We start from the raw sequence: 13,407 nt of genomic DNA on the forward strand, positions 1-13,407 counted from the left end.
TAGCTAACAAACTTGTTTACTCTGCTGAAGGTAGCTACCAGTCTAGCAGTGACTGCCATGGCATAGGCGAAACTGATTGACAGTGTGTATCCCAAACGATAGATACATGATTTAGCTGTACAGGACTGTAACGTTAGCCAGCTAGCTAACTTACCCAACTAGGCTAGCAAGTTAAACCCCCCCCCCATCCGACGGGATGGTCAATCTAACGTAGGCTAATGTGATTAGCAAGAGGTTGTAAGTAACATGAACATTTCCCAGGACATAGACATATCTGATATGGGCAGAAAGCTTAAATTCTTGTTAATCTAACTGCACTGTCCAATTAACAGTAGCGATTACAGTGAAAGAATACCCTGCTATTGTTGGAGGAGAATACACAATCATGTATTAATAAACCAATTATGCACTTTTGGGCAGTCTTGACACAACATTTTGAACATATATGCAATGGTTCATTGGATCAGTCTAAAACTTTGCACATGCACTGCTGCCATCAAGTGGCCAAAATCTAAATTGCGCCTGGGCTGGAATAATACATTATGACCTTTCCCTTGCATTTCAAAATGATGGTACAAAGAAAAAAATACAAAAAAACATTTTTTTCTTTGTATTATCTTTTACCAGATCTAATGTGTTTTATTCTTTTACTCTTAGTATCAATAATTTGCATATGCTTGCTTCAGGTTTTGAGCTACAGGCAGTTAGATTTGGGTATGTCATTTTAATTAAAAAAAAGGGCCGGATCAACTTGTTTGGTAAAGGGGGCAGCATTTTCACTTTTGGGTGAATAGCATGCCCAGAGTGAACTGCCTCCTACTCAGTCCCAGATGCTAATATATGCATATTATTATTAGTATTGGATAGAAAACACTCTGAAGTTTCTAAAATTGTTTGAATGATGTCTGTGAGTATAACAGAACTCATATGGCAGGCAAAAACCTGAGAAAAAATCCAAACAGTTAGTGGGAAATCTGAGGTTTGTAGTTTTTGAACTCACCCCTATCGAATACACAGTGGGATATGGGTTATTTTTCACTTCCTAATGCTTCCACTAGATGTCAACCATCTTTAGAACGTGGTTTCAGGCTGCTCATGTGAAGGGGGGCCGGATGGGAGCTGTTTTACTAAGTGGTCTGCCTACAGCCTCGTTCTCAGTCACGCGCTTTCACTTGAGAGGTTGCTCTCGTTCCAGTGCATTTCTACAGACAATGGAATTCTCTGGTTGGAACATTATTGAACTTTTATGATAAAAACATCCTAAAGATTGATTCTATACTTAGTTTGACAAGTTTCTTCGACCTGTAATATAACTTTTTGAACGTTTCGTCCGAATGGACGAGAATGCGCTTTTGGATTGTTTACCAAACGCCCTAACAAAAGAAGCTATTGGACATAAATGGACATAAATGATGGACATTATCGAACACAACTAGCATTTATTGTGGAACTGCGATTCCTGGGAGTGCATTCTGATGAAGATCATCAAAGGTAAGTGAATATTTATATATAAATAATATGAATAATGTTGACTACCCAACATGGTGGATATTTCTCTGGCTGGTTTGGGCTCTGAGCGCCGTTCTCAGATTATGCTTTTTCCGTAAAGTTTTTTTGAAATCTGACACAGCGGTTGCATTAAGGAGAAGTGTATCTAAAGTTTCATGTATAATTGCTGTATTTTCATCAACATTTATTATGAGTATTTCTGTGAATTATTGTGGCTCTCTGCAATATCACTGCATGTTTTGGAACTATTGAATCTAACAAGCCAATGTAAAATAAGATTTTGGGATATAAATATGAACTTTACCGAACAAAACATACATGTATTGTGTAACATGCAGTCCTATGAGTGTCATCTGATGAAGATCATCAAAGGTTAGGGATTCATTTTATCTCTATTTGTGCTTTTTGTGACTCCTCTCTTTGGCGGGAAAAATGGCTGGGTTTATCTGTGACTTGGTGGTGACCTAACATAATCGTTTGTGGAGCTTTCGCTGTAAAGCATTTTTGAAATCAGACACTGTGACTGGATTAACGAGAATTTTGAATGCCGGACTTTGTGGTTCGCTATGAGCAGACAAATACACAGGTATTTGAAACGTCACCATTATAGCAGTGAAATTAAAATGTGCTAGTTTTAGCTTGTGGTTTGAATAATTGTGACGTTTATGATAAAAACGTAATGTTGTTAGTATAGTAATGACTATATTCTGTGGCAGAGGCAGGGTGAAATTCCCCCTTAAAACTCTTTCCAGGCATTGTTCTAATGAAAAGAGAACTGCTCCATGTTCAAGGGCACTCTGACGCATTCTGACCCAAATGTAAGATAGTATGGGTTCTTAGGTCACTAGGACACATATGGCTGCCTCTCTCTCACACACATACAGCGGAGTGCTTTCTAGGAGCTGTCTCATTAGTTTAGGGTAAGCATGGTTTGTTTCTCCTGTCAAAGGCAATATGTATTCTGCCCCTATCCCATATTGTTGCTTTAAAGGCCCAGTGCAGTCAAAAAAACTTCTTTTATATACATTTCCACACTATGAGGTTGGAATAATACTGTGAAATTGTGAAAAGTATGATAATGCCCTTTTAGTGTAAGAGCTGTTTGAAAAGACCGCCTGAAATTTCAGTGGGATGGAGTTTTGGCCTGCCTGGTGACATCACCAGGTGGTAAATTTGTTAATAGACCAATAAGAACGAGAATTCCAAACTTCTCTGCCAATAACAGCTAGTTTTCAGTTTTCCCCTCCCCACTTAGACCACTCCCAGACAGTCCTAGCAAAATTCCTGCTTGAGAAATTGCTCTTCGCTAAGAAGCTATTTTTGTTTATTTTTGATCATTTTAATTGAAACAATCACAGTAAGGTACTTAATTGTTAATCAGAAATGATTTGATATTGAGATAAAAACAGCTGCATTGAACCTTTCATTTGGGGTTCGTCATTTTCAATGCTGCAGATTTAGTCAATTTAATTTGTTCTTATTCTTCCCAAGACAATCAAGAATGCTAATGACTGTGTCAAACTCAACAAGAGGGTGATCATAGATCAAACTAAGAGGAAAAAATACAGTGTTTTCTAACATTTTTATTGGTGAAGAATACAAGGGTCTATAGAGACTTAATAACGTTCAAGAAAACATGTTTACATCCATGCATGGTCAACAGATACTAAGCCTATATGGATTTATCAACAAAATTACACTTGATGAGTCAAATTAGTCTTATTGCTGAAGTGTATGGGGCCCAACCAGAGTCTGAGCAATGTTTAGATGACAGACAACAAAAATAAGAACTTAAGCTTGATTAAGAGTGCTCTCTGCTGGCAGAAAGAAAGTTTCACACTGTATTTGCTTTTTATCACATACAGAGACGCTTGAGAGCAGAAATGACCACTCAGACTGGTCTGTCACAGGATTCTTCTGGGCAATTTCTCTTCTACCCATGGATTAAAGGTCACAACCTAAACCAAGAGAAAAGAAACACAGGTTACTGTAGCTACTGTGACCATTGTCTGTTAGCTGCGGGATTGTGATACTGAGCTATTTATGCTATTCAAATCAAATCAAATTGTATTAATCACATTTGCCGAATACAACAGGTGCAGACCTTACAGTGAAATGCTTACTTATGAGCCCTTAACCAACAATGCAGTTAAAAAAACACAAAAAAAACAAGTAATTAAAGAGCAGCAGTAAAATAACAATAGTGAGACTACAGTATATACAGGAGGGTACAGGTACAGAGTCAATGTGTGGGGGCACCGGTTAATTGAGGTAATATGCACATGTGGGTAGAGTTATTAAAGGGACTATGCATAGGTGATAACAACAGAAAGTAGCAGCGGTGTAAAAGAGGGGGGGCAATGCAAATAGTCTGGGTAGCCATTTGATTAGGTGTTCAGGAGTCTTATGGCTTGGGGCTAGAAGCTGTTTAGAAGCCTCTTGGACCTAGACTTGGCGCTCCGGTACTGCTTGCCGTGCGGTAGCAGAGAGAACAGTCTATGACTAGGGTGGCTGGAGTCTTTGACAATTTTTAGGGCCTCCCTCTGACACCGCCTGGTATAGAGGTCCTGGAATGCAGGGAGCTTGGCCCCAGTGATGTACTGGGCCGTTCGCACTACCCTCTGTAGTGCCTTGCGGTCGGAGGCCGAGCAGTTTCCATACCAGGCAGTGATGCAACCAGTCAGGATGCTCGCGATGGTGCAACTGTAGAACCTTTTGAGGATCTGAGGACCCGTGCCAAATCTTTTCAGTGCCCTCTTCAGGACTGTCTTGGTGTGCTTGGACCATGTTAGTTTGTTGGTGATGTGGACACCAAGGAACTTGAAACTCTCAACCTGCCCACTGCAGCCTCGTCGATGAGAATGGGGGTGTTCTCGGTCCTCTTTTTCCTGTAGTCCACAATAATCTCCTTTGTCTTGATCACGTTGAAGGAGAGGTTGTTGTCCTGCCACCACACGGTCAGGTCTGTGACCTCCTCCCTAAAGACTTTCTCATCGTTGTTGGTGATCAGGCCTACTGTACCACTGTTGTGTCATCGGCAAATTTAATGATGGTGTTGGAGTCATGCCTGGCCGTGCAGTCATGAGTGAACAGGGAGTACAGGAGGGCACTGAGCTGTGCTTCCCTTTGTAGTCTGTAATGGTTTGCAAGCCCTGCGACATCCAACGAGCATCAGAGCCGGTGTAGTACGATTCAATCTTAGTCCTGTATTGACGCTTTACCTGTTTGATGGTACGTCGGAGGGCATAGCGGGACTTCTTATAAGCTTCCGGGTTAGAGTCCCGCTCCTTGAAATCGGCAGCTCTAGCCTTTAGCTCAGTACGGATGTTGCCTGTAATCCATGGCTTCTGGTTGGGGTATGTACGTACAGTCACTGTTGGGACGACGTCATCGATGCACTTATTGATTAAGCCAATGACTTATGCGGTGTACTCCTCAATGCCATCGGAGGAATCCCTGAACATATTCCAGTCTGTGCTAGCAAAACAATTCTGTAGCTTAGCATCTGCTTCATCTGACCACTTTTTTATTGATCTAGTTACTGGTGCTTCCTGCTTTAATTTTTGCTTGTAAGCAGGAATCAGGAGGATAGAATTATGGTCAGATTTGCCAAATGGAGGGCGAGGGAGAGCTTTGTATGTATCTCTGTGTGTGGAGTAAAGGTGATCCAGAGTTTTTTTTCTCTCTGGTTGCACATTTAACATGCTGATAAAAATTTGGTAAAATGGATTTAAGTTTCCCTGCATTAAAGTCCCCGGGCTACTATGAGCGCAGCCTCTGGGTGAGCGTTTTCTTGTTTGCTTATGGCGGAATACAGCTCATTCAATGTTGTCTTAGTGCCAGGCTCTGACTGTGGTGGTATGTAAACAGCTACGAAAAATACTGATGAATACTGTCTAGGTAGATAGTGTGGTCTACAGCTTATCATGAGATTACCTCAGGCGAGCAAGAGCTCGAGACTTCCTTAGATATCGTGCACCAGCTGTTATTTACAAAAATACATAGCCCGCCGCCCCTTGTCTTACCAGACGCCGCTGTTCTATCCTGCCGGTACAGCGTATAACCAGCCAGCTGTATGTTGATAGTGTCGTTGTTCAGCCACAACTCCGTGAAGCATAAGATATTACAGTTTTTAATGTCTTGTTGGTAGTTTAATCTTGCGCGTAGGTCTTCTATTTTATTCTCCAAAGATTGCACGTTTGCTAGAAGAATGGAAGGAAGTGGAGGTTTATTCGATCACCTACGAATTCTCAGAAGGCAGCTCGACCTCTGGCCCCTTTTTCTACACCTCCTCTTCACGCAAATCACAGGGATCTGGGCCTGTTCCCGAGAAAGCAGTATATCGTTCTCATCAGGCACGTCAGACTCGTTAAAGGAAAAAAAGGATTCTGACAGTCCGTGGTGAGTAATCACAGTCCTGATGTCCAGAAGTTATTTTCGGTCATAAGAGAGGCTAGCGGCAACATTATGTACAAAATAAGTAAAAAAAATAAGTAACAAAAAACGCAAATAAACTAACCAAAAAACACAACCAGTTGGGGACACGTAAAATGTCTGCCTTCTTCTCCGGTGCCATTATTATTTCATCCCTCACCTTACAGTGTAGCCTTGGTCTCTGCCTTATCCTTAGCCTCCTCCTCTACTACTAGATTCTTCTTACTGAGGTGCCGCACCACCATCGTGGCATTGAATGCCCTCTGAAAATATATAATCCACAGGTACAAAAGTGTGCTTTTAGAAAAAGTACATTTTGCCATTATACCCCAGTGTATCACAGTGACAAAGTCACATGTTTCTAGTAGGTGACAAAAACGTACCTCTACCATAGACTACTTAAACTGGTACAACACTTCCACTCAAAAATAACTAACTGAAAGAACAGGCTGAGCCACGCATCCAATATAATTTCCCAGTGTGGCTTGCTTTGTTGAGGAAATTGTAGCGTTACCACCCATGACTGTATTTGTTAGTGAAATGGTTGTTGAATTTGTTCATTTTCAGTCTCGTGGCCTTCACCAAGTGAGTTCCTAGGTGTATGTTATCATTAAAATGAAGCTCTTTATGACAATACGTTTACATATCTCATTAGGAAACTCATGGTTTACAGGCCACACCAGGCCTGCAAGTAGGGTTGCAATATTCCGCTAACTAGAAAGCCTGGTTGAATAATTTCTTGCTTATTCCCTCTGTTTTCCATGAATCTTCCAACTGTGATTTCTGGAAAACATGTAAAATGTGGGAATGTTAGCAGAATTTTGCTATCCTACCTATAAGTCACATTATGCTGGCTTGCAAAGTGATATGTAATTCCTATTTGAATCCAGCCAGATTTTGGATGTCCAACAGCTGGAATTTTTATTCACCCGCAACCTGCCTTCTTTATGACTGCCAGAGTTAGGAACATTTTTCTCTTGTATTATTGACTGTACGTTTGTTTATCACATGTGTAACTCTGTGTTGTTGTTTTTGTCACACTACTTTGCTTTATCTTGGCCAGGTCGCAGTTGTAAATGAGAACTTGTTCTCAACTGGCCTACCTGGTTAAATAAAGGTGAAATAAAATTAAAAATTAAAAACATTGTGTGGAGACTACTTACGCCATTTAAACTGGAACAAACATTTCAATAACAGGTGCAAAAAATCTAACTAACTGATTGGATTAGTTTAGAAAAATGTATGTTATTTATCTTTATGTAGCATAAGACTAATCAATCAATGAATGTATACGCAAAAACAAAGATATTACAAACTATTCAAAAATAATCTACCTGCAGTAGAGCATGCTGGCAAATATGATAATGATTATGGTACAAATGTGGCTTTTTAGTGTACCACCCCAGTGACAAAGCTGTTAGTATCCTCGGAAACAGAAATGTACCTTCACATCGTATCCCTTTTTTGGAGAACGAGAGTATAATTATTGTACATTTATATTCAAAATATTGGGTACAAAAATGTACCACCAGACACTTTATCCACATATGTACCCTAAAATGTACCATGTGAGATCATTATGTGTACCTCTGAAGGCACATTGTGTATTTTGATATTTTTGTTCCCCAGGGAACAATATTGTACACTAACTGCACCCTTATTTCTAAGAGTGTAGTGCATTCCTGCACACAGAATAATTGATTTACATAAGTCAATGTAACTGGGCATATATCCAGATTCTAGTTTTATGGGAGATATTGTATTGTGGAAGATGATTTGGACATTTTAAACAGTGCCCAGGCAGGACTAATCTTACCTTCCACTGGCTCTTAGCAAAGTTCTTCTGGATCTGCTTACTGACGGATCCATGAATGTTCTTCTCCAGAGCGGCTCCTCCTGATATCCTGATTCAACAACACACACAGCACCAATCAACAAGCCATCAATACCATTATCATATAACTTTGGAGTCATTAGCCCGCTATGCAAAAACTGGTTGAATCAACGTTGTTTCCACATCATTTCAACAACCAAAATTCTATGTTATGACGTTGAATCAGCATGGAAAACTGATTGGATTTGAAAAAAGTCATCAACGTAAGGGAAGTTTGTATTTTTTTCACCCAACTTTTAACCTAAATCCAATGACATGGTGACATGTTTTGTTGATTTCACGTTAGTTGACAACCACACCTCAACCAAATGTAAATCAAAACTAGACATTGAACTGACATCTGTGCCCAGTGGGATGCTATGTGTACCGTATACTACATGTGATATAGTAACAGACCTACAGGATGCTTTTCATCGAAATCCTAAAGGAAACATAAAGTGATATGCAATCAATATAGATCAAGAAAATTATTATATTTTGAGCAGAAAGAATCTATTGTATGTTTGGATTAAAGTGATCTATGTTTAAAACTCAACTGCCATGGACATTACGATAGGCTATAGAAGTATAGAAATACTTGAAAATATCCCTATTTATCAAAGTACCCATTCATTGTGTTGTATAGAACATCTCATTATTTTCTTCAACTGACCAAAGACATGCACACTGATAGTACTGAGAATGTGTACTAAACGTGTTATAGAAAAGAATACACACAAAGCTCCTAATCCTTTTTTAAACTCACCAAAGATGCTTCAAGGCCTGCTCACAATTGTACCTCTTCTCTGGTTCTTTCTGCAACATGTGCGGAATGAAATCTTTTGCTGAACGGAAAAATGTGGAGAGAGAAGCAGCATTCAGGAGGACATACAATTTCAAGACAAAAGAAAGTTAAATTAAAAGCACATTGAAAGAAAGAAAAATAAGTAATTATAGTCAAGACAGTGATAACGTTGTGTGTGAAATATGTGTGAGATGTGATACAGGCTGTGATACAGGCTAGCTAAAAGGATCTCTCATAGACCAAGGTCATACTTTACCTGAATTAGAGATTTCATCCCAATACGGGGAGTCAAACTCATATTCAGCCTTTATGATCTGCCTGTACATATGTGACTCACTCTCGTCATAAAACGGAGGGTAGCCACAGAGTCTGGAACGTAAAAAAGAAATCCTTTAAGCACAACATAACTTTTCACTTGTCTGTATTAAGTCAACTGTGAGGAATTAACCATTACCATACACTCACAGTATATAGGTGATCACCCCCAGAGCCCATAGGTCCACTTCTTTGCCATATGATTTCTGCTGCAGAAGCTCTGGTGCTGCACACAAAATGAAAGAGAAGGTTAATGTATGAGGCTCAAACTGCTTTAATTCTACATGATGAGGGTTCAGAAGTGATGTATGTATTTGGGGATCCTCACCCACATACGCAGGGGTTCCACATGCTGTGGTGAGCACCCCCTGCTCCTCCATCTTGGACAGGCCAAAGTCACTGATGACAATCTTGGAATCTTCCGACGGAGTCTGATACAGTAGGTTCTCAGGCTGGAATGATAACAATAGAAGGCCTAAAATAATTGACAATTAAGCTGTATCTAATAATCACTTGAACACTTCTACCAAACAATAAGAAAATCACATGAGTGTTGATCCCAATTATATTGAGCACATTGACCATCTATCTACCTTAAACTGTGAACTCTCAGATACATTCTATTCTCTTTTATGTTGATATACTTGGGGGACATAACAGTAATCCTACTACGATGCTGTTTATAGTGAGGTTAAGTGTTTTTCTAACAGCTAGTGGACAGTAGTACCTTCAGGTCCCTGTGCACGATGCCCAGCTGGTGGAGGTATTGGACTGCCTCCAGAACCTGTTGTATGACACGGCTGGCATCCCTCTCAGTGTAACTCCCCTTCTCCAGAATACGGTCCAGCAACTCGCCTCCTGTAACACTGTGGTAACAAGCCTTCAATTGCATTGTAAAATATAAGCAACGAAATAATCAGCAATTCATCTTGGATTAGATCATTTCAGGGTATCTAAATAAAAATTCCACCACCCACAGAGTCATAACCAGATAAAGTTTTGTAGATGTCTCGAAGGTCTCTTCCAATGCCACAATGTTGGGATGGTTGATTCTGAAGGGGAAACAATGGATACACTCTGAACCATTGATTTCTTGTCTATTTTGTATTAGCTAAAAGTGCAGATGTGACACTAACCTGCGTAGCACTGCTATCTCATTCTCCAACATGCCTTCTTTGCCCTTTAGCGCCCTCTTGCGGATACACTTGACTGCTACAAGTTTCAGGGTGCGGCGGTGCTGAGCCACGTACACCACGGAGAATGATCCCCTGAAACACGCCCACATCATATTAGTAACCATTCATACAGGCTTTCGTTCTCATTGCTTTATTTTGGGATAATAATTACTCAGTCACCCGATGAATTGCGATGGCTTCCCCCTCTGACAACTCCGGGGGCCTCTGCTAGAGTATTGTAATACTTCATAATGGGAAGAATGTGCCAGTATTTCAGTCAGCATCAAGGCATCAAGGTAATGGCTCTCACAGAACTGTATGGCTCTCACACCAAGTAAAGAGCCTTATATCTGTGTGGAAACGGCATGCAGATCTAATCCTATGTGGCAAAAATATAACAGACACTCACTCTCCTATCTTCTCTCTCAGATCATACACTGCTGTGATGTCCTCTGCTTTCTTCCTGAATTCCTTCCCCAGAGGCATCTTCAATAGGCTTTATGCAATGGGAAAATAGAAAAACGTAATGTCTCCTTTATTTGAGCAGAAATAACTAATTCACCATTCAAAGGAAAAGCAATAAGGTTATTCACCCAATCCAATTACACTGGTTAGTTATTTGGCAAAAAATAACTCTAGGGTCTGCACATCTTTATTATTAGGTTAAGAGTAGCCTTTATTTTATATTCTAATGTGTGTAACTTCCCAAATATTATTTTTAAAAGGTGTTCAAATGAAATAGCCATCATAAGATAGGTCTGGAAGTAATCTGAATCATCTTTATATTGCTTTGAAGGTTTCTGAAGTTTCCGTCACTTTCCATCGAATGGTCATGTTCCGTGCCAAATATGTCTGTACAAGGACTTCACTATTATATATATATGTCTGTACAAGGACTTCACTATTATATATATATGTCTGTACAAGGACTTCACTATTATATAATATATGTCTGTAAAAGGACTTTCACTATTATATATATATGTCTGTACAAGGACTTCACTATTATATATATATATATGTCTGTACAAGGACTTCACTATTATATATATATAGTCTGTACAAGGACTTCACTATTATATATATATGTCTGTACAAGGACTTCATATTATATATATATGTCTTACAAGGACTTCACTATTAATATATATATGTCTGTACAAGGACTTCACTATTATATATATATGTCTGTACAAGGACTTCACTATTATAATATATATGTCTGTACAAGGACTTCACTATTATATATATATGTCTGTACAAGGACTTCACTATTATAAATATATTGTCTGTACAAGGACTTCACTATTATATATATATATATGTCTGTACAAGACTTCACTATTATAATATATATGTCTGTACAAGGACTTCACTATTATATATATATATGTCTGTACAAGGACTTCACTATTATATATATATGTCTGTACAAGGACTTCCTATTATATATATATGTCTGTACAAGAACTTCACTATTATATATATATGTCTGTACAAGGACTTCACTATTATATATATATGTCTGTACAAGGACTTCACTATTATATATATATGTCTGTACAAGGACTTCACTATTATATATATATGTCTGTCAGGACTTCACTATTATATATATATATATGTCTGTACAAGGACTTCACTATTATATATATATATATGTCTGTACAAGGACTTCACTATTAATATATATATATATTTGTCTGTACAAGGACTTCACTATTATATATATATATATGTCTGTACAAGGACTTCACTATTATATATATATATGTCTGTACAAGGACTTCACTATTATATTTTTCCAACAGTGTAACCAAAATGTTAAATGCAGAATTCAACTTTACAGCCTCAGGCGCATTTTAAATATATATTTTGATAGTGTTCAAGCCTATAACATACATGTGTTTATAACCTATTGTATTACCTCCAAATAGCATGGCAGAATGACTTGGTCAAATCTAACCTCCTAGTCTAAATAGGACATGACTATTCAAATAAACTTTAATCTACCTGTAAAGTCTATACAATATAAAACAAGTGTGCTGTTTGGTTATATGTGGCAAAAAATAATAGGATGCCAGTTTACCTGTTGATTGCAGTGGCGGAGAATAATCCTGACTGACTGACTGTTAGCGGTCTTCACAGTTCTTCTCTCTGTACCTTCGTCACCACTCTCCTCTATGAGCATTAATTGAAAATCACACTTTTTTCCTGAAGCAACCTTGTCCACTCCACCCACACACTAACAGTACAAAGAGAAAAGCGGATAGAGAAAGCAAAGATGAAAACTGCCTCTCATAGTTACTCAACGCATCAGCTTCAAGAAAACAAGCCATGTGTAACAGCTTCCTGTCAAGAGGAACTACTCAGTAGAACATACAGTGAATAGTACATTTCTCTGCATCTGGTACATTAAGTTTGGTAGCACTGTTTACAATTTGATCAAGGAGAAAGCCATGTGCACCGGTTTACTTGCAGGTTGTCTAAGCCTGTGAAAGGAACACCACAGGCCCTATATTTACATTATGTAACCTGGCTTTTGTCTCTGCAACACCAACCTGCTCTATCCTTCTACGGGCACAGGGTTATCCAGTGAATCTCATCTATCCAATCCATCTGGCACAAAGAACTCAAACAATCCTCTCAGCCAAAAGAACAGTCTATCCCACATTCTGCATGCCTTTCATAGCAGAGCTCCAAAACAGAGGAAGATGCATTTACCCTGAGGACAAAATCATGCTTTGGAACAAAAATAAAAACAAATAGTTGGGCTTAATTACTGTGCCTACTCCATCTGAAATCCAAATATACACTGTATACTAATATGAATATTATTTTGCATATGAATATTATTACACTCTCTATTGTAATCTATAATCTGCTGTTAGACACGGTAATTCCAAACTTTTAACTGCAGTGTAGAATTCAAACTGTCCTGAGTGATAACTGTCCACATTTTAGGCAGGTTGATATTGTTGTTATTGTGACATCCAATACTGCCAATTTAAATGTGAATACTATTACAAAATCATCTTTCTGTGATGTTTGGACATTTTAGCCACTAGAGGGAAACATTGTCTGAATACACATGATGTCTTTTTGTTCACAGTAGAACCTTTGGGAAAGCATCTGTAAACTCTTCACTGTAGCACAATCAGTTAAACTGGTACTAAAAGACACCTTGATTTGCAGACAGGTTCCCCCAAGATTCCATTCATAGACTTCTACTGCTATATATATATATATATATATAGCAGTAGAAGTCTATGAATATATATATATATATATATATA

The 13,407-nt window shown here is 38.7% G+C and overlaps 1 protein-coding gene across 4 annotated transcripts; it reads right to left on the reverse strand.

Moving 5' to 3' along the window:
• Nucleotides 1-3,245: 3,245 nt before the first annotated feature.
• pnck (pregnancy up-regulated nonubiquitous CaM kinase) lies at nt 3,246-12,415 on the reverse strand. 4 transcript variants are annotated; one of them, XM_023991116.2, is made up of 12 exons: nt 12,201-12,415; nt 10,521-10,607; nt 10,073-10,204; nt 9,914-9,988; nt 9,664-9,802; nt 9,265-9,388; nt 9,087-9,162; nt 8,878-8,990; nt 8,583-8,661; nt 7,760-7,847; nt 6,104-6,206; nt 3,246-3,467 (listed from the first exon to the last, which is right to left on the reverse strand). In XM_023991116.2, exons 2-11 carry the CDS (start codon nt 10,595-10,597, stop codon nt 6,105-6,107), a joined length of 1,005 nt encoding a protein of 334 aa, XP_023846884.1. In that variant the 5' UTR covers nt 10,598-10,607; nt 12,201-12,415; the 3' UTR covers nt 3,246-3,467; nt 6,104. The 4 variants fall into 4 exon arrangements, with proteins under 4 accessions (XP_023846884.1, XP_023846886.1, XP_023846885.1 ...); XM_023991118.2 differs by lacking the exon at nt 9,914-9,988; XM_023991117.2 differs by lacking the exon at nt 6,104-6,206 and having other exon boundaries at nt 3,325-3,467.
• Nucleotides 12,416-13,407: the final 992 nt, after the last annotated feature.

This window comes from Salvelinus sp. IW2-2015, linkage group LG7 (genome assembly GCF_002910315.2).
Source record: "Salvelinus sp. IW2-2015 linkage group LG7, ASM291031v2, whole genome shotgun sequence".
In the NCBI taxonomy this organism is placed as follows: Eukaryota; Metazoa; Chordata; class Actinopteri; order Salmoniformes; family Salmonidae; genus Salvelinus; species Salvelinus sp. IW2-2015.

Coding starts and splice junctions, on each gene's coding strand:
- pnck (XM_023991116.2), bottom strand. CDS start 10,597: ATGCCTCTGGGGAAGGAATTCAGGAAGAAAGCAGAGGACATCACAGCA. Junction 7,848..8,582: donor CAGGCCTTGAAGCATCTTTG/GTGAGTTTAAAA, acceptor TTGTTGAATCAG/GATATCAGGAGGAGCCGCTC. Junction 6,207..7,759: donor TTGCTAAGAGCCAGTGGAAG/GTAAGATTAGTC, acceptor ATATATTTTCAG/AGGGCATTCAATGCCACGAT.